This window comes from Esox lucius, chromosome 17 (assembly GCF_011004845.1).
Source record: "Esox lucius isolate fEsoLuc1 chromosome 17, fEsoLuc1.pri, whole genome shotgun sequence".
Classification (NCBI taxonomy): domain Eukaryota; kingdom Metazoa; phylum Chordata; class Actinopteri; order Esociformes; family Esocidae; genus Esox; species Esox lucius.
The window spans coordinates 963,657-985,209 of NC_047585.1; the positions used below are offsets into that span (position 1 = coordinate 963,657).

General features: G+C 40.1%; 2 protein-coding genes across 12 annotated transcripts in view; one reads left to right on the forward strand and one right to left on the reverse strand.

Moving 5' to 3' along the window:
• The window catches only part of matn4 (matrilin 4), a 57,175-nt gene extending 36,248 nt beyond the window's left edge, over positions 1 to 20,927 (reverse strand). For 4 of the 11 annotated variants that reach the window (XM_020045011.2, XM_034287054.1, XM_034287051.1 and 1 more), the window contains exons 1-7: positions 20,625 to 20,926; positions 11,796 to 11,943; positions 11,507 to 11,685; positions 10,937 to 11,327; positions 10,272 to 10,394; positions 10,033 to 10,155; positions 3,733 to 3,855 (exon numbers count right to left, since the gene is read on the reverse strand). In XM_020045011.2, coding sequence (XP_019900570.1) covers positions 3,733 to 3,855; positions 10,033 to 10,155; positions 10,272 to 10,394; positions 10,937 to 11,327; positions 11,507 to 11,685; positions 11,796 to 11,868 — 1,012 coding nt within the window. In that variant the 5' untranslated portion in view covers positions 11,869 to 11,943; positions 20,625 to 20,926. Of the gene's footprint in view, positions 1 to 3,732; positions 3,856 to 10,032; positions 10,156 to 10,271; positions 10,395 to 10,936; positions 11,328 to 11,506; positions 11,686 to 11,795; positions 11,944 to 20,624 lie in introns of all 11 variants that reach the window. The other 7 variants (XM_020045013.2, XM_034287052.1, XM_020045012.2 and 4 more) reach the window with 5 other exon arrangements.
• rbpjl (recombination signal binding protein for immunoglobulin kappa J region-like) overlaps positions 15,449 to 21,553 on the forward strand; it is a 51,789-nt gene continuing 45,684 nt past the window's right edge. Inside the window, exons 1-4 of the mRNA XM_029114070.2 lie at positions 15,449 to 15,494; positions 17,238 to 17,452; positions 17,575 to 17,761; positions 20,587 to 20,701. Coding sequence (XP_028969903.2) covers positions 15,449 to 15,494; positions 17,238 to 17,452; positions 17,575 to 17,761; positions 20,587 to 20,701 — 563 coding nt within the window. The remainder of the gene's footprint in view (positions 15,495 to 17,237; positions 17,453 to 17,574; positions 17,762 to 20,586; positions 20,702 to 21,553) is intronic.

Consider the following 21,553-nt stretch of genomic DNA (forward strand, 5'->3'; position numbering starts at 1 on the left):
ACCCACATTTGTTTGAAGTTGGTTTGAGAAAATTGATGTGATATATGAAGTGTTGACAAGAAGACAATATATGGTCATGCATTCTTGTTAGCGTATACATGCTTATAACTACAGCAGTAATGCATTATGCATATGCACCTTAAGTGATTTTGGCAGTTTTTCATGTGTGTTATTGTATTACATATCATGCATAGGTGAGTATAATTGTGGATACATTTACACTTATAACACTTCAAAGCATTCAACATATTCAAAACATTCAAGTGTTATTCTGACTTGAAGCATTACATTTGGGAAATATACAAAACCGATTCCAAAAAAGTTAGGACATTGTACAAATTGTGAGTAAAAAAGGAATGGAAAAAATTACAAATCTCATAAACTTATATTTAATTCACAATAGAATATAGATAACATGTCGAATGTTGAAAGTGAGACATTTTGTAATGTCATGCCAAATATTGGCTCATTTTGGATTTCATGAGAGCTACACATTCCAAAAATGTTGGGACAGGTAGTAATAAGAGGCTGGAAAACATAAATGTACAGATAAGGAACAGCTGGAGGACCAATTTGCAACTTATTATGTCAATTGCCAACATGATTCGATATAAAAAGAGCCTCTCAGAGTGGCAGTGTCTCTCAGAAGTCAAGATGGGCAGGGGATCACCAATTCCCCCAATGCTGCGAGCTATGTCAGAAAGGAGTTTCTCAGAGTAAAATTGCAAAGACTTTGAAGTTATCATCATCTACAGTGCATAATATCATCCAAAGATTCAGAGAATCTGGAACAATCTCTGTGCGTAAGGGTCAAGGCCGGAAAACCATACTGGATGCCCGTGATCTCCGGGCCCTCAGACGGCACTGCATCACATACAGGAATGATACTGTAATGGAAATCACAACATGGGCTCAGGAATACTTCCAGAAAACATTGTCGGTGAACACAATCCACCGTGCCATTCGCCGTTGCGGGCAAAAACTCTATAGGTCAAAAAAGAAGCTGTATCTAAACAGGATCCAGAAGCGCAGGCGTTTTCTCTGGGCCAAGGATAATTTAAAATGGACTGTGGCAAAGTGGAAAAGTGTTCTGTGGTCAGGCGAATAAAAATTTGAAGTTCATTTTGGAAAACTGGGACGCCATGTCATCCGGACTAAAGAGAACAAGGACAACCCAAGTTGTTATCAGCGCTCAGTTCAGAAGCCTGCATCGCTGATGGTATGGGGTTGCATGAGTGCGTGTGGCATGGGCAGCCTACACATCTGGAAAGGCACCATCAATGCTGACAGTTATATCCAAGTTCTAGAACAACATATGCTCCCATCCAGACGTCGTCTCTTTCAGGGAAGACCTTGTATTTTCCAACATGACAATGCCAGACCACATACTGCATCAATTACAATGTCATGGCTGCATAGAAGAAGGATCCGGGTACTGAAATGGCCAGCCTGCAGTCCAGATCTTTCACCCATAGAAAACATTTGGCACATCATAAAGAGGAAGGTGCGACAAAGAAGACCTAAGACAGTTGACAAACTAGAAGCCTGTATTAGACAAGATTGGGACAACATTCTTTTTCATAAACTTGAGCAACTTGTCTCCTCAGTCCCCAGATGTTTGCAGTCTGTTATAAAAAGAAGAGGGGATGCCACACAGTGATGAACATGGCCTTGTCCCAACTTTTTGAGATGTGTTGATGCCATGAAATTTAAAATCAACTTATTTTCCCCTTAACGTGATACATTTTCTCAGTTTAAACATTTGATATGTCATCTATGTTGTATTCTGAATAAAATATAGAAATTTGGAACTTCCACATCATTGCATTTTGTTTTTATTCACAATTGTGCAATGTCCCAACTTTTTTGGAATCGGGTTTGTACTTACTAGTTAGTAAATATACTGACACAAGCTGATAAAGCTAGGTAATGTAGCTAACTAGCTAAGCAATGACACAACACTGACTTTTGTTTTTTAGAACTTGGACAATAAAAGTCCCAAAATTGGCTGAAAATATATAAAAAATGTAGTTAAAAAATTACATATTCCTATATGAGAGGAAATATAGCCAATTATCAGTTAAAAACCAATTAATAAATAGAAATATCATGTGGCTTCCATTTTGGCTAGAGAGGTGAGTGAGAGGTCAATAAGGAGTATTCTGGCTTCTTACTGTTCTTCTTTTGAACAAGCAAAATTACAGTTTGTCACTGTGAACACATGTTTTAATAATATCAGACATATCCAGAAATTGATGTGACACTGACCCATCACACTGTCCTCTGCAGTCAATATTGAAGCCACATACTATTTCTGTGTTTAAAAAACATGTGTCATTGGTCAATTATAACAGACTGATCTATCAATAAGAATTTGACATTAATTAAGATGGAAGGTGATTTGTATATCAATCATTTTGGCCAAAAGCGCAAAATAGTATTATTTCTACAGGTGATTTTGTGAGGTTTCTTAACTGAGACATAAACGTCTTGACATTATGACAGGGGAATACCAACTAGTTAGCGAGCCTTATCATCCTGTGTTAGTATGTAACTATTTTGTTGGTACTACAATCTTTATTACCGTATTCATTACATAGTATTATGTTGGTACTACAGTCTGTATTACTGTATTCTTTACATAGTATCATCTTGTTACTATAGTCTGCATTAGTATATTCGTTAGATAGTATTTTGTTGGTACTACAATCTGTATTACTGTATTCGCTACACAGTAGTATCTTGGTACAAGTCTTATTATATTTGTTACAAAGTATTTTGTTGATACAACAGTCTATATTAATATATTCATTACATAGTATTTTATTGGTGCTACAGTCTGTATTACCGTATTCATTACATAGTATTATGTTGGCACTACAGTCTGTAATACTGCATTCGCTACATAGTATTATCTTGGTACTACACTCATTTCATCTTCATCCGTTTATCCGGTATCGGGTCGCGGGGACAGCAGCTCCAGCAGGGGACCCCAAACTTCCCTTTCCCTAGCCACATTTGCCAGCTCTGACTGGGGGATCCCAAGGCGTTCCCAGACCAGTGTCGAAATATAATTTCTCCACCTTGTCCTGGGCCTACCCCGGGGTCTCCTCCCAGCTGGACGTGCCTGGAAAACCTGCCTAGGGAGACGTCCTGGGGGCATCCTTACCAGATGCCTGAATCACCTCAACTGGCTCCTTTCGATGCAAAGGAGCAGCGGCTCTACTCCGAGTTCCTCACGGATGACTGAGCTTCTCACCCTATCTCTAAGGGAGAAGCCAGCCACCCTTCTGAGAAAACCAGCCGCTTGTACTAAACTCTGTATTAAAATATTAATTATATAGTATTTCTTTGGTACTACAATCTGTTCTTTACATATTTTTATCTTGGTACTACAGTCTGTATTATATTTGTTACAGAGTATTTTCTTGGTACTACAGTCTATATTAATATATTTGTTACATAGTATTATGTTGGTACTACAGTCTGTATTACTGTATTCGTTACACCGTATTATGTTGGTACTAGAGTTTGTATTACTGTATTAATTACATATTAATTAGAGCAACTTTTATCTGAAAATAATCACATTCATGTCTGCTTGTATGTGTGCCTGTATGTATTGAATCAATGTGTGAAATAACCATTAAAAATTATAAATACATTTTAGATAAATTGTTTGCCAAAAAACTATTACATTGTGTTGTAACATTTCAAGCGTAAAAAACTTACTCTGGCAGTTCTTGCCATTCTCCTGGAGTGTGTATCCCTCATAACAACTGCAGAAATAGCCATTGAGGACACTCACACACACATGCTGACAGCTGTGATTCCCAAACGAACAGTAGTCGATCACTAAAGGAAGGAAGAACGCAAGCTAATCATATGCAAATGCAGCAAAGCAACTGAAATATTTCATTCAAAAATGTATTATGCTTATAGAAATTACATTAAGCATTTAGGCATGATGGGGTGTTGTATTTTGCCAATATACCACAACTAAGATCTGTTCTTAGGGATGGTGCATTATTCCTGGATGCAGCACTTAATTGGGGCATATTGGTTTTATACAACAAACCACAGAGATACTTTATTGCTATTATTAACCGGTTACCAACCAAATAAAAATAGTAATAAGCAATGTCATAACCATGGTATACAGTCTCATGTACCATGGCTTTCAGACAAATAACATTAAGGATTTAAACCACCCAACTTATAATACATTATAATGCTTAATATTGAACTGATGCAGATTAAGCACCATTCAATCTCATTACAATCAGTTGACAATTTTTTAAGGTTGAATTATATTTCATTTACATATACCAATTTTAATGTTTCAAATTGAAATACCTCAGTATAGTCCTAACTGACAGTATAGTCCTAACTGACCTAACCATCATGTAGGCTCTCTCTCTGAATGAATTGCCTTCACACATTACAACACCACCACCACAATTATTGTTTGCAACAACAATATAAGCTCTCATCTGGAAAGGGAAGAGTAGAAAACACATCTAATGACATTGAAAAACTTTGTACGATGGTGTTGTGTTTGTCTAGTTTAAACAACACAGATTAGAGTCGAGACACCGATGGCAATTCTTCTTTCTTTTACTGTGCAATATCAGAATAAACAACTTGTGAACACTTTCTCTTCTTTTAGACAATTAACTGGCCAACCAAAATCTAACCCCCGAGTTAATCTAGCGTGGCCAAGCAGTACTTATTCCTGAGTTTACACAGTGTATTCTATTCAATACACTACAATTCCTCCCACCTAGATAAGAAAATCATAACAAACAATATTTCTCTGTTAACACAAACTGTCTTCGCTGTTTTTTTTTTATAAATCCAGACGGTTTGGTGGTTTCCGTACACCTGTAGGGTAACGTTTCTCTTCACAGGTTGGAGTTAGTGCTTGTGGCACTTCACTGGAAGGTATAGTGTCATCTTGAAGTGTTGTTGTATCACTTCCACTAGAAACAGTATCAGTAGTGGTGAATGGAACACTCGAGGGAACACTCTCCAGAGGAACATTTGATCTTCTCAACTGATCAATGTGTTGTCTCCAGATAGTATCTGGTGCAATCTCAACTGTACATGACAGTGGTCCTGTTCTTTCTTTGACCTTTGCAGGTGTCCATTTGTGATCTACTCTGTGGTTCCTAGCAAGCACACGCTCTCCTATTTCCAACTCTCTGTTTTTTTTCCCCCCTTGCGATTGCTTTATCTGTCTGTCATGTACAGTCCTCCTCAAATTAGGTTTCAACAAATCCAGCCTTGAACGTAAGGGTCTACCAAGGAACAACACGGCAGGTGTTCGATTTGTGGTTAAATGAGTTGCATTTCGATTTGTAAACAAGAAATTGTGTAGCTTCTGGTTCAGTGTGATCTTTTCACATGTCATGGCCTGTAGTGCATTCTTCAAGCTTTGCACAAATCTCTTAGCTAAACCATTTGTAGCTGGGTGGTAGGGCGCTGAGGTCACATGTTTGATTCCATTGTTCTTTAAGAAGATCTGGAACTCCTCAGATATAAACTGGGGACCATTGTCACTCACCAGCTGTTCGGGTACACCAGTCCTTGCAAAAAGTTCTCTCAGAAAAGTCACAGTTTGGCCGGCAGTTGTGGAGGTCATACCGAGCACTTCTGGCCACTTTGAACACGCATCGACCACAATAAGGAATGTGGTGCCCATAAAAGGACCCGCAAAATCAACATGGATCCTTTGCCATGGTAACGCAGGCCACTGCCAAGGATGTAGCGGTGCAGTCTTTGCCATCTTTTGCACATGTTGACATCCTGAACAATGCATGATGATCTGCTCGATCTGCTGATCAATTCCAGGGCACCATACAAAGCTTCTAGCAAGTGACTTCATCTTTACCACTCCTAAATGCCCAACATGAAGCTCCTCCAAGACTCGAGTTCGCAACTTAGGAGGTATAACAACTCTTAATCCCCAAATGATGCAACCACCATCCAAAGTTAGCTCATCACGGCGCTCTGCATTCCAGCCAGACTGTATAGCTAAATATACATGAGACAATGCAGGATCTCTCCTGGTTTCTCTTCGAATCATTTCGTCGGTAACAGGAGAACTCTCAAGCTGAGCAATTGTAAAAACATCAGAGGGTGTGCTTACGTTCTCTGTCTTTGAATCACACCCATCCAATGGTAGCTGTGATAGCCCATCAGCATTAGCATGTCTATGTGTTCTTTTGAATTCAATCTGGTATCTATGTCCTCCAAGAAACAACGCCCATCTTTGCATCCGTGCTGCTGCTGTCAGTGGAACTCCTTTCTGAGGACTGAAGATGGACAACAACGGCTGATGGTCTGTAACCAAGGTAAAGTTGTTTCCATACAGATACTGATTGAATCGTTTTACGCTTCAAACCAGGCTCAAAGCTTCAATTTCTATAAACTATAGGCCTTGTTGACAAGAGTATTTTGGTATTTTGCCAGTTTCTTTCTTTGTTGGTGTTGGATGGAGTGGATTTAAATGTCTTTACTTGGATAGAATTTAAGTCATTTGATCATTAGTGGCTAAGACTAACTATGAGACAAGTTTCTTGACCAATCTTGACCAAAATTTTTGCAGTTACTCTCAAAATACATTATTAAAATATGTTCAGGAGAGTATGCCCATACCCCCCAAACTGAGTCTTAGCCCTCCATCCATGAATTTCTAGTGACATCCCTGCTGTACAGTATAGGTGATCTGCACCTGTCATGTTGAACTGTTGTGGAATCAAGTTCTTCTGTCCCGCATACATAAACATTATTCCAGTTTTCAGGCTTCATTGTGCCATTTTTCGTTAAAGTTTACTGTCAGATTCAATTTTTCTAATAATTTTCTTTCTGCCTGGTATAGACTTTTGTTGTGGAAAACACTAAAAGAGACTCAGTTAAACAAGAAAGAAACAAGGACACGTAAAACATAACACTGCTTACTATTACGTGTCTGATGAAGGCTATAAACAATATTAACAGTTTTTGAAGGTGACTGTTTTTCTAGCCATTATTGTGGCTGCACCTTGTCTTACTTGCTCTCCACTCCACCCTCATAAGTTAAAAGGCAGCCAGCAGTGGGATTCAGGGTGTGGCAGTAATTCATGGTTTATTTAAAGTCTGATGGTGAACTATTTACTGCCTGGTTGAACCTGTCATTCATCTTTGGATGGGGCCACAATATGTCCAGACACCCTGGTCTTTGTCCCTAGTTTTATGGTGCAACATTGTGCCGGTGGGGGACTATAGTCAGTCTTTCCTCTCCATTAGTTTGTATGACGGGGTACAAGGGTCAGTCTGTCCACTCCATTAGTTCATGTGACTGGGGACTAGAGTCAGTCTGTCCTCTCCATTAATTTATGTGATGGGGGACAAGGGTCAGCCTGAATTCCATGCTGAGGTATCCGTTTGAATCCAGGAATGATCTTCCAAATTTTCTGGTGTCCTGTTGAATCTTTGGAGGACCTGAGCCCTTGAACCAACCACCCCACAGGACAACCTGTCCTGACGACCCCTGGCTGTCCTTGTCCAAAGTCCTCCTGGTTGTGTTGCAGATCTAGTTTCTGCCTGATGATTCCTGGTGTCACTGCCCACAGTCCACCTGGTCTTCCCTGTCCTTGTCCACCTGGTTTTCCCAGTCCACTTAGTTGGGCAGCTGATCTGAAAAAGACTCTGTGTACAACCAACCTGTATTTGATCCACAGGTCATCTGAACATGCAAAAATATTTATGTGGAAGAGGACTGGCCACCCCTCAGAGTCTGGCTCTTGTCTTGGTATCTCTTAAATGTTGACCCTACTAGGGAATTCTTCCTAACCACTGTGCTTCAAGGTATTGTTGTTGCTTGCTTTTTGTGGTTTCATGCTGGGTATCTGTAGAATCACTTGTGACCACCACTCATGTAATAAGGGCATATTGATTACTGTAGTTAATGCCCATCATGACATCATTTCTATTTTATTAGTATTAAGGCAATACTGTAATTGTTTTTGTTGAGATCTTCAACACATGAAACTGAGGGGCCAGTTGTTCAAAACATTTAATCTGGATCAAAATTATCCAGATTTGGAAATCCCATTTTTTGCTATTCAGAATCAGGTAATCCGTCTTACTTTTATGCCGGTTTTTCAAAGCAACATTGGACTGGATCACCCTGATCCAGATACACAGTTCACAAGATTACCAGTGCTCTAAATTGGACAACATATCACAATGTGGGCTACCAGCTATGTAAAGAACAGGTAGAAGAGCCAACATGGGGTCACTGTAAGTGTTTCTTATTTTGAGACAAAACACAGAAATAATATAAACATCCACTTCCATTCACAATTTATTTTATTACCCCTCATCTGAGCCACAACAAATAAAAACAAATATACATTAACAAATACATTGTGGATATTTTGAAAACGTCTTAAAAATAAAATGAAAAGAAAAAGGCCAAATTTCCAATGGTTAACAAAATAAAGAATGTTCAGCGTTCTTCTTCATCTGAGGAGGAGAGACCAGCATTTCCAAGCCGTGCTTTTAGGAGGCGGATCTGAAGTCTCGCTTTGGTTTGCTGCAGTTTGGTCAGCTTGATTAGTTCCTCTGCCAGGAGTATCTGTGCTTTTGCTCTTTCAGTTTCTCGTTTAAGAAGTGATTCATAGGCATCATCATTATTATTCGGCAAAGGACGCTTTAAGCCTCTTTTCTGAGCTCCTGTGACTGCTGGCTCTACCAGTGAGGATCCAGGTTGTTCTTCAATAATAGGGCTGAGATCCAGAATAAATGTTTCTTCTGCATTAGGAGGAACTGGCTCACTTTCCTCTACAATCGTAGGCTCACCATCCCCTACAACACCTTGAATCCCGTGCAGGGCTTTAGAGTTCTCACCTCCAATAATGTCCAGAACCAAATCAGTGTATTCACCTTTCTTAAAGGGTTTGTTGCCTGTTTGGGTATTTTTTGCTTCAGCAAGGTCCTTTGTTGCTCTGGCCCTCAGATTCTTCCATCTGAATTTCACTTGCTCCAAGGTCCTCTTCTTGCCAGACCCCATTGCATTCACATTCTGGGTGATTTCAACCCAAATGTCTTTCTTCCTTTTGTTAGTCACCATTCCACCCGCAACAGAACTTCCTACTATTGAGGCATAATGGCACTTAACACCCTCCAGCAGTGCATTGGTTTCTGCAACAGTGAAATGTGGTCCTTTTGAGTCTATGGTTCCACTTCATCTGTTGTAGTGAACATAGTATTTGAAGGCCTTGGGCATGCTTGATTTAATTGAACACAAGTCACAGCACGTCAGCCAATTAGTGTGTGGGTATTTGACAGCCATCTTATATTCAGCCTTTCTCAGTGGACTTAGAGAGAGGCACTGACATGGCAGGTATTGTCCATCGCTACCACCGTTTTGGTGGAAGAGGATACCGTCAAAGGGTGTATGTTGAGCGTGCACAACCACTGGAGCAATACACCACTGAAGAACTGTATGCTCGCTTTCGCTTGGGGAATGCTGATATTAAGTACATTGAAGACCAAAACTTCCACGGAGAACCCGAAGGAGTCACAGTCTGTCTGTAGAAGAACAGGTCCTCATTGGTCTGCACTTCTATGCATCTGGGACTTTCTACCAAGTTGTTGGTGACAATATAGGAGTGGACAAATCAACTGTGAGTGATGTAGTGTCCAATAATTTAGTTTTTGTTACCCACCAAACTTTGCACAAGCATTGTCTCCTGTCCATTGTTAAGCTATGACATTGTTTAAATACAGTTGACAAAAATAATGAAAGAAAGGAATATATATATATTTTGTTTAGCATTGCAACAGTGAAAACTGTTAACAGGATTGATTTTAGTTTTCTAGAATCTAAGCTGAAGCCAAAAACTATGGTAATGTGTTTCTGTGTGCGAATGCGTGTGTGTATTGTCCATATACTATGAAGTTTATGATTGCAATGTTGGATATAGGATGTTAACTGGTGGTTTTACTACATCATATTGTTAGGCTGATGTTAGCTTCACTAACTTGTACAAGTCTTCTTGTCATTGTTCAGGGTGAAGCCACTGTTGCAGCCACAGGTGAAGGCTCCAGGGGAGGGGATACAGATCTGCCCACAGTCATGTTTCCCCTCAGCACACAGATCTATGGCTGTATAAGGCAGAAAAAAGAAACATAACCAGGTACAATTATTTAGAAGTACTGTTATCGAATTAAAGCACTAAGTGCTAAGTTTGTATATGTCCAGCCCCAATAATAGTCTTTACCTGTGCAGGTCTTGCCATCTTCGTTAAGGGTGTACCCTGGACGACACAAGCAGTGGAAAGAACCAGGGGAGCTCTCACAGATTTGTTCACAGCCATGGTCAGACTCCAGGCACAAATCCATTCCTGGAACCCCAGCAGAAGAGCAAAAAAATCAACCTTTAATCCCTCTCAAAACATTGGTATTATCAAGGATTTTCTCATTCTCTTTTGAAAGATTATCAAGTTCCCAAAATCAAGTGATGCACGTTAATAAGAATTAGATGCTTGACTTTGTGCTGCCACGGATGTAACTAATAGCGAGAGCTGTAAATCCTACTTTGAGCTCGATTCTGAGTTTGAGGATTAGGGAAAGTGTTACTCATTTTTAATGTACGAATACAAATGTTTCATCATTGATACACACACTTCAAGAGCACCAACAGGAAAACAAAATTAATACTGCAAGCATTAGTTGCAGACGGGTAGGAAGGTTTGAGTTATTTTAGTTTTTCTTGTGACCATTTTACTGCTCTTTGCTGAAGTGTGTGAAGGTCATCAATAACCAAAAGTAACTTTGCTACTTTTTGAGTAAAGAGTATTTACTGCTACTGACTTCAGTGATTGTCCCATCATATCTTAATATATCCATGCACTATCTGTAAGTAAATCTGGGTTAGAGTACCCACCACAGAGCTTGTCCTGAAACTGCAGGCCAAACTGGTGGATAAGGTCAAATGACTCAACCAGGAAGACATGGTCCTCGAAGGGCGTCGATGCTACAGCACGCAGTGAGGTCACATCTGCCCGTGCTACACCCACCGCGTAGATTTCAATTCCCTTGTCCCGAGCCTCAGCGGCAACCTCCGCTACACGATCCTGGGGTCGGCCATCTGTTACGATGACTGCTACGTTGGGCACGTTGGGTCGGTCTCCCTCAGCTGCCGTGAAAGCATTGTTCATAACATACCTGATGGCCAGGCCGGTCATAGTGCCCTGTGCCAGGGGAATTATCTCATTGATGCCTTTTACCATGCCTTGCAGCTTGGAGTATGTCTTCAGGGAGAATTCGTTCTTGACCTAGAATCACAGAAGCCATCAGTCATCTAGACCTTGTTCATGGATTTGCAAGAACTAGGAATGGGAGCGGTAGGCAAACTACAAATTTCATGCCAAGAATGGTCTGCCCTTTCCATGCGTAGTTCTTCAATAATGTGTATGAACACCCATGACATTTGAGAAGAAAAGTGGTAGTACACCTGGCTGGAGTACTGCACCACGCCCACCCGGGTGGCATTCATCCCCACATCCAGCGTGTGGATAATGTCAATCATGAATTTGCGCATTGTCTCGAACTCATGGGGCCTCACACTTCGAGAGCTGTCAATAATAAAAACCAGGTCCACTGGGCCAGACTTGCACTTCTGTTCCAGTCCTGCTTTGGTAGATAAGAATATATAAGAAGACAGAGTGAAAATCCTGCATGAATTAGCTGCATGAATCTCCGACAAGTAAACATGAATTATTTCACAATTGGTCTTGGCTAACCTGCTTTTGGTCTAGCTCCAGCCAGGGCCGCCAATGCTAGCAGGAGAGACACACAGACAGACAGCGGACTCATGTTCAGGATAATGGTCTAAGAGCCGGATGTCTCTGTGCTGGGCTTACACTGGGTCTAAGCCGGCTTCACAGTTTACTGGAACAAAAGAACACAGAACAAAACAGGTTATCTACAACACTTTCCCAGTGGCACATTCCTGCCCTGATGCAAAACAGATGGTGGAGCTACAAAGGAGCCACCTATCCTTATAGAAGGGTGCACACAGATCTAATCGGCCACCCATAATCTCTCACAATACCACAGGCTAAGGGATGCAAGAGTAATCCCTGGAAAATGTCTGGGACTTGTTAATGCGATAGCAATGCTTTTAATTAAGCTGAGCATTATAAAAAGTACTTCTCTTGGGCCCTAAGAGTGGGGTCCTGGTGAGGTTTATAATTATCGCTCAGATAAATGCAGTTTGAAAAGATATTGTTGTTATTTATTGGTTTCATTTTTTCAATTTGAGAAGACAGCAAGACAGCAAGATAGCAATTTAAAGTAGAATATGATACAGACAGAAAAAGGTAAGATGAGAGGAGAGGTGGAGAGAATATTTAGCAGTAGAGAAACAAGAGGATTCATTTAGAGAGATGTACAGATGACAGAGATCTGGCCCTTGCAAAGAGGCCATATCCTGCTCAGAGAGACCAGCATTGTGATCTAGATTAGTCTTCTCTGAGACCAAGTGATGGGGTCTCAAGCAAATGTCTCAGTAGTCTCCTTTAAATCCCTGCATGTATGCAAGTACAAAGTAGCCTCACTGTCCCTCACTATACCACAACCCCGACAGAGTGGTGCCCTCACTACCAGGCCTCCTACTCTCCAAGGGTCACTGCACAATATACTGCAAATTATCGCTACATTCAGTGCACTTTACTATTCCCCTATTAACCCACCACAATGAATGATAATATGCCTACATGAGTTGTGGAATTAAAATGTATATATTAGCTGTGAATTGCATGTCATTTGTTGTTAAATGCTAAATGCAATTGAATTAACCATACAATTAATAGCACACATGGCCAACAATAAAGATGGAAGGACGTTATTACCATGTTGACATTGGTTATGAATGATTTTCGAGACACAAAATAGGGGTTCTTCCTAGAAGGAACTTTCTAGTCTATTTTAGCCTACCACGGAACAAAAATGTACAGATTGTACAGCATATGCTTCTTCAAGAAGGCAATAAAACTGTTATAGTTATGTTCTGGGAAAAAATATTAGTTTATAAGGTTTGCTGATGCACAATGAAAACATTTTTATGCAGTGTTTACTCTATAGGCGTAGTATGGATAAATATAAAATACACTATATTCTGTCTACAGCAATCTACAGATGTTCTGTTTACAAACATTTCAAATACTATATACAGTGGGGGAGAACAAGTATTTGATACACTGACGATTTTGCAGGTTTTACCACTTAGAAAGAATGTAGAAGTCTGTAATTTTTATCTTAGGTACTCTTCAACTGTGAGTGGCGGAATCTAAAACAAAAATCTAGAAAATCACGTTGTATGATTTTTAAGTAATTAATTTGCATTTTATTGCATGACATAAGTATTCGATACATCAGAAAAGCAGAACTTAATATTTGGTACAGAAACCTTTTTTTGCAATTACAGATATCATATGTTTCCTGTAGTTCTTGACCAGGTTTGCATACACTGCAGCAGGGATTTTGGCCCACTCATCCATACAGACCTTCTCCTTCTGGATACGGACATTCTGAATACGGACTGTCAGCTCCCTCCAAAGATGTTCTATTGGGTTCATGTCTGAAGACTGGGTAGGCCACTCCAGGACCTTGAAATGCTTCTTATGGAGCCACTCCTTAGTTGCCCTGGCTGTGTGTTTCGGGTTGTTGTCATGCTGGAAGACCCAGCCACGACCCATCTTCAATGCTCTTACTGAGGGAAGAAAGTTGTCAGCCAAGATCTCACGATACATGGCCCCCTCCATCCTCCCCTCAATACGGTGCAGTCGTCCTGTCCCCTTTGCAGAAAAGCATCCCCAAAGAATGATGTTTCCACCTCCATGCTTCACGTTCTTGGTGTTGTACTTATCCTTCTTCTTCCTCAAAACACGGCGAGTGGAGTTTAGACCAAAAAGCTCTATTTTTGTCTCATCAGACCACATGACCTTCTCCCATTCCTACTCTGGGTCATCCAGATGGTCATTGGCAAACTTCAGACGAGCCTGGACATGCGCTGGCTTGAGCATTGGGACGTTGCATGTGCTGCAGAATTTTAATCCATGACGGCGTAGTGTGTCCCAGCTCTTTTCAGGTCATTGACCAGGTCCTGCCATGTAGTTGTGGGCTGATCCCTCACCTTCCTCATGATCATTGATATCCCACGAGGTGAGATCTTGCATGGAACCCCAGAACGAGGGAGATTGACCTTCATCTTGAACTTCTTCCATTTTCTAATAATTGTGCAAACAGTTGTTGCCTTCTCCCCAAGCTGCTTGCCTATTGTCCTGTAGCCCATCCCAGCCTTGTGCAGGTCTTATATTTTTTCCCTGATGTCCTTACACAGCTCTCTGGTCTTGGCCATTGTGGAGAGGTTGGAGTCTGTTTGATTGAGTGTGTGGACAGGTGTCTTTTATACAGGTAACGAGTTCAAACAGTTGCAGTTAATACAGGTAATGAATGGAAAACAGGAGGGCTTCTTAAAGAAAAACTAACAGGTCTGTGAGAGCCAGAATTCTTACTGGTAGGTAGGTGATCAAATTCTTATGTCATGCAATAAAATGCAAATGAATTACTTAAAAATCATACAATGTGATTTTCTGGATTTTTGTTTTAGATTCCGTCCCTCACAGTAGAAGACTACCTATGATAAAAATTATAGACTTCTACATGCTTTGTAAGTGGGAAAACCTGCAAAATCGGCAGTGTATCAAATACTTGTTCTCCCCACTGTAGCATATGTTTCAGACAAGCCCAGAAAATAGCCCTTAGGCAGCAATGCAATGCTTCTAATGCAACTTCCATACTTCCTTTACACTGCTCCAGATCCCTTGAGTTTACAAAAACATCATTTCCATTGTACTGTGTGGGATGTGGCTCCATGGAAGTGCAGATGACTGTTACTCTGACTTCCTACATGATATAAAATACTGGTGTCTTGTTTTGCCATTTATGTTCAGACACAAATCACTCCATGTTTAATGCAGTTAGCAGCTACTGCATAGCAGTTAACCAAGCCTTCTATGGTTGGACCTTATTCTTGTCTCTGGGCATTCTCTTGCTATCTCCTGCAGTGTTTGTGGAAGAAAGCAGATGCTGAGAACCCAGAGCATGAGCAACAGGTGACAATCTCTCAAGACAAACAAGCGGGGGGTTGGTGTATGGACAGACACACTGCTACTGGGCAGATAGATCCAGAATGGAGTGAGGGATGTGGGTAACAGTAACACACTAACATTGACACATTATTCATATTAGGGAAAGTCAGAAGGAAAGAAGCAGTGGTACTGTAGACAAATGGCTTCTCTGGGGAAGTGAAGCACAGTTGCTGCCCTATTGTTGGGACGTGCGTGCCATAAGGGAGATTACCTCTTTTCAGGACTAGCATTGCTCCCACACCATGCAGAGCATCAGAGATGCAGAAACCGAGGAACAGAGGAGACAAGGTGAGTTCATAGATTCATAAGACACTAATCTCAGTTCCCAGGAGAACCAAATTGGTTCTCAAGCAACTTACCTGTTTAAATAATGGTTAAATAAATATATTTGTATTTCCCTGTAATCACCAGGATCTGGATTTGGGAAAACATGGCAGTCACTTGATCTGTGCCTAAGGTCTGTCCCTAGATCTGGGCCTTAGATAAACCTGGGACTGGGGAGATGTGTAGGGAAAGAGGGGGTGGGGGATTTGGATGAAGAGAGTACACAGTTGTGCATATGCCGTAAACCCTCCTTTTCAGTGGGTATCGCTTATTGGCTATTTACTTCTTTGTCCCTGTCCATGGATGCCACATAAAGTAGTGTAGCAGGAGAATATGCCATATTAAAAAATCCAGACATTGAAATATAATGTTTAGCCTGAAATGTTGATGAACTGTTATTCCTGCTAATTTAAAGATGCGACTTTTACAAATACATAACTATTATTTCAATGTGTTTTATGTTAGTTATTTATGCATTATCTATAAGTAGAAACACTTTCATACTCTACTTTGATTAATACATTTCAAAGTTTGAAAGAGAGTTGTTTTGATGACATGCGGCACATATTGGACACATACATTACATAGTATAGAATTTTCAGGGACTTGTTTTGGTTCACCAACTTCTACAACCAGTTGCCAAACATCACCAAATGCATCTTTAAATGCAGCAATGTACACAAGTAAATATGATTGTGAAAATGTACTTAGCAAATGGAGGCAATTCAGAGTCTTGTATTGTGGTAACCACAAAAAAATTATATTTAATGAATAACATTAAAATGTCCATTAAAATGTCTATATATATATAGATTTGAGCTTGGCTACACCCAAACTAGATAAGACTCCTCATAACACTATTGTTCAGTTTTGGGTCACTTAGATTGTCAGTGTCCTTGTCAATAATTTTTTATCTATTAAAATAACATCAAATTAATCAGAAATACAGTGTAGACATTGTTAATGTTGTAAATGACCATTGTAGCTGAAAATGGCTAATTTTCAATGGAATACATTGCCCTCCACAATGATTGGCACCCCTAGTACAGTATGAGTAAAACATTTCACCTCTTGGTCACCGTGAGAAATATTAGAAACATCCAACCTTTAATTGAAGTAGATTTATTTGGTATCAAGAAAAAAAATATCTGGCATCAAGAAATAATTGTTTTGAAAAAAACATGCACCACAATTATTGGCAACACTGCATTTAATACTTTGCACAAACTCCCTCTGCCAATAAAACAGCACTGAGTCTTCTCCTGTAACATCTAATAAGGTATACAGAGAAAGGAATCTGAGAATCTGAGGAATGGCTTTTTTCTGGCATGCCTTCCAAATCATTTGTTGGCATGGAGGTGACGTCTAATGGTAGTTTTGTAGACTTTGTAACCCCAAGATGGTACCCTCCTCTGTAAATCTCCAATAGTGATCTTTGGGGATTGTTTTGCCTCACTGTGCATGGAGGCAAAATTGGGTCCTGTTCCTCTTCCATTCTATTTGTAGATATGGGCATTTTCAGGTGAGTAGCTATTTGTTTATAGCCATTCCCTGTGGTTATAGGTTGCTCTGGTTTTGCTTTAGTTTGTGGTTCATTGTTTATGCTTTAGCCTTCAGTTTGCGGTGTGCCAATTTCTTTTGTTATTTTTGTTGGACCCTTTTATGTTACGTTTTTGCCCTACTCCACATGTCCTGCCTCACCTGCAGGAGGCAGAATGGCAGGAGGCAGGCCCAGCGACCAGAGGATGGCAGGAGGCAGGCCCAGCAATCAGCCCAGAAGAGCCCCCATACGATTTTTTAGGACTATGGGGACCCTCGGTAGGGTGGGAGGTAGAGCCCCTGCTGCCATACTCATGGGGGCTCAGGAGAGCCCCTGCCGCCTCACTCGTGGGGTTCTTGAGAAAGCCCCTGCAGCCTTGGGAGTAGGAATACCCAGAGTTGAAAGAGGAGGAAGAAGAGACTCTTCCAGGGGTGGGATGACGAGCCACTGCAGCCACCGCCTCTGGAGTGGCTCGAAAAGGGGCCCCTACTACCACCCCTGAAGGGGTGGAACGATGGGCTACTGCCGCCTCCGGAGTGGCAGTCTGACGAGGCCCTGGCTTTCCCACCTCCTCCTTCTGCTCCGGTGCCCCCTCCTGCTTCAGGGGTGGAGCCTCCCTCTGCTCCAGCGCCCCTTCCTACTTCAGGGGCGGATCCTCGCATAGCTCCGGTGCCCCTGCCTCATTGGCACTGTGACAATCACACTTTTCCCTCATTTGATTTGCGTATTCTCTTACCTTTATGAATAAGGGAATATGGCCTATGTGTCACCTCATATTTATGCCCCAGTGTAAAAGGAAGTCATGGATTAGTGCTTGAAAATGTCTTAAACACTTGTGGCACACATAGTTTTGTTCAAAATAAAAAATAATTCCCTGAATAAATTCACTTCAATTAAAGGTTGGATGTTTTTAATTTTTTTCCAGTGTGACATTAAGCTAATTCACCAAAAGGGGAATTTTTCATAACCCTTTTTCTCTCATGTTTACTAGGGGTGCCAATAATGGTGGAGGGCATTGTATCTACATAGGCGTACAGAGGCCCATTATCAGCAACCATCATTCCTGTGATCCAATGGCACATTGTGCTTGCTAATCCAAGTATATCATTTTAAAAGGCTAATTGATCACAAGGCTAAAAATACATTATATTGTCTAGTTGGAGAAACAGACGCTTCACAGGTCCTCAACTGGCAAATTCATTAAATAGTACCCACAAAACATCAGTCTCAACATCAACAGTGAAGAGGCGACTCTGTTATACTGGCCTTCTAGGCAGAGTTGCAAAGAAAAAGCCACATATCAGACTGGCCAATAATAAGAAATTGGACTGGACAAACTTTTGAATGTTAATGTATTTATTCAAGTTCATCTGAGTCATTGGAAACTCTTAAGTTTGTATAAATAACTGCCTGTTTCCCTGGTGCATAAATTATGAAATAATACACGTCAAACCCCCATCTATCATGACGAGAAACAGAGATGAAATGAGACAAATTGTTTTTTTTAAATGCTTGAAAGTGGATCCCATTAAGGTTTCAGAGGTTAAAAGATCACTGCCTCATTAATTTAAATTGTAGGCTCACAAATATTACTGGAGTACAACTTGGGTTTGCCTCACTGAGGAACACTATTAGTAGGATAATAACAAGGATTTATTTGTTTTAGGTCATTCAGAGTACTGTACATTTTATTAATTTAGCTGACACCCATATCCAGAGAGACACCATTTCTCATTAACTTTGCCCACCTTTCCAAACACCATGGTTTTTATTCCATTAGTGTTAATGCTCACATTTCTCCCTAGTATATCTGTTTATGTTTTATAAAATATCCTGAAACCCAAATCATTATCTCCAATGGATGAGGTCCTGACAATTATTTGTCCCTGTTTGAGTTTCACAGGGGGCTCGGGTGCAAGGTAGAGGTTGACGGAAAGAGAAGAGGGGAGCCAGGGGTAGTTTTGATGGAATGGGAGGGAGAGTAAAGAAAAGAAAGGTATGTGTCTGGCTCTGTGGCTAGGAAGTTGAGTGACAGCTTGTGCCAATATTCACATTGAAACACTGCAGCTTCTTGTTCCTGCTCAATTGGAAGCAGATGTGAACTTTGCTACTGATAGTATTTTTTTCTGCTCCATGTAACCACTGTGCACCTACAAGATATTCTTGACCTGCAATGATGAATAACCATTCAACATTTTTGTTTTAGAAACAAACTGGAATGGATGTAAAAACAAAAACTATATATATATATATATATATATATATATATATATATATATATATACACACACACACACACAGCTCTGGCAAAAAATAAGAGACCACTGCACCTTTTTGTTCTTTCCAAAAAAGTTGAAAAGGAAGGTTTTGAGGGAGGAACAGAAGCATTCAATTTGCAGTGGTCTCTTAAATTTAACCCTTCTGTTCCTTACTCAAAACCTTCCTTTTTGACTTTCTTTGAAAAGGAAAGAAACAGTTGCAAGTGGTCTCATAATTCTTTCTGGAGCTGTATATGAAATTACTTACTGCCATGTTTACTGATAATGAAAAAACAGAAATTGTAGACCAAGTACAATATCGATGTAAGTTAGCTTTACAGATAAAGTTTAGAGATTATCTCATGTAAGGTTTGTGTTGTAAGCTTCATATCCCTTTTGATGGACTTTATGGAGGATGTTAAGGATTAGATTTTAACAATTTTGTAGAACATGCCAACAAAACTCCAACACATTTTATTTGGTTCCTTAAAATACAATCTTCATAACTCACACTAGGGGGCAGTTACGAGTGGACAAACAATCTCTGAAACCTTACTAGAAATCACAATTGAATTAAATAACTTAATAGATATTTTCGCACTCTGTAATAGACAAAATTATTACACATTCATACAACACAAATATATAAAATGAAAAATAGTTCAATTGTTTGAACCTGGTGCAGAATAGTCAGTTTAAGTGTTTGATTAAATCTAAATAACGAATTCTACAGATTGATGTAGTGTAAGACACGTTTTTTAAAACAGCTATTTAATAATAGCCTATTTTTGGCTAATAAGCAGTTTATTTTCTTATCCATTACAAGGAACTTTCCAAAGATAAGTTGTAATAATAATAATAATTTAAAAGTTTTGATGTCAAAGTAAAAAAAATATATCTTAATTTATTAAAATTAAGTTATACCAGCGCATGCCAATCTTTATTTACTGATCAGTAGCTTACATTATATAAATTAGCCTACAGTACAGCGCAGAGCTAGATATTTTCCTATGATGGGAAGCAGCAACCATAAATAGAAACTGAGCTATTATCTATGGTGTCAACATTAATAATTACATCTGAACAACCAATCTGATTGCGACGCTAATAAAGAATACGACATATGCCATTTCCCAATTGGGTAGTATTACCTATTTAACCAAACATTGTATTAGTCTATAGACGAGTAGAAAAACGAAACAAAAATACTGACATGCTATCAGTTAATAAAAACTCCCTGTCTATATTCCATTTGCAGCATCACAGCAGATAAGGGATTCCTTGGATGCGCCTCACCTCAATCCTCCCGGGGATCCCCTCACGCACCTGGGAACGCTGCTATGGACGGAACCTCGGCCGTCGGAATGGAACAGGTACTAGGTTAAATGCGATTCACGAAAACCCACAATGAGAAATAATGTATAACCAGGATGTAACAGTGGTATTCCAGCCTCTCCACAGTCACCAGCTTGGAGAAAACAACGTGCAGTCACAAATAGGGAAGGAACAGTTTTTCCTTTTGTATTTTCCAGAAGTTGTAGCCTGATCTCAACTGTCATGGAATGAAGGAGCTGGGGTTGTGCAGGTATTCAAATCCTGGCAAAGAGAGTATAAGTGTAGACCCTACCCCCATTTGAAGAACAGCTGGGAAGGCAAAGCACACATGCCAGGACTGGGTTGCGGCTGCCTCTTCTACAGTGTAGAGTCAATACTATTTTTTTTTTGCATTGATTCATCAATACAATGAGTTGCATGTATGTCATTAATTGGGGTACAATTTTTCCTAAATAGACAATATTATTAACATACATTTACCAAATACAACAGTGACAGTCATTTTGGTTTAAGTCAACATAACTGTGTGCATTTAGTTTATGTCAGCCCTATATAGCATTGGTGTGAAATACCAATATATCTGTGCTACTACTGACAGAGTGACCTCCAAGAGAAAGTCTAATTTAAACTCCTGGCACTGTGGTGTTTCGGCAGACAGCTCAAGTCAACTGCGACCCAGGGTCAAAAAAGAGTACCATGATCTGAACATTCCCTGAAATTAGAGCTCCACTCAGCACTTAGTCTGCAAGCCCACAATTACAGTTAACATGCTAGTATGGAATGACACATTTTAAGATGAATAGTTACAGTACAAGTAAAAAGTTTGGACTTGCTTACTCATGACTGGGTGTGTCCAAACTTTTTTGTACTATATGTCAACAAAAACGACC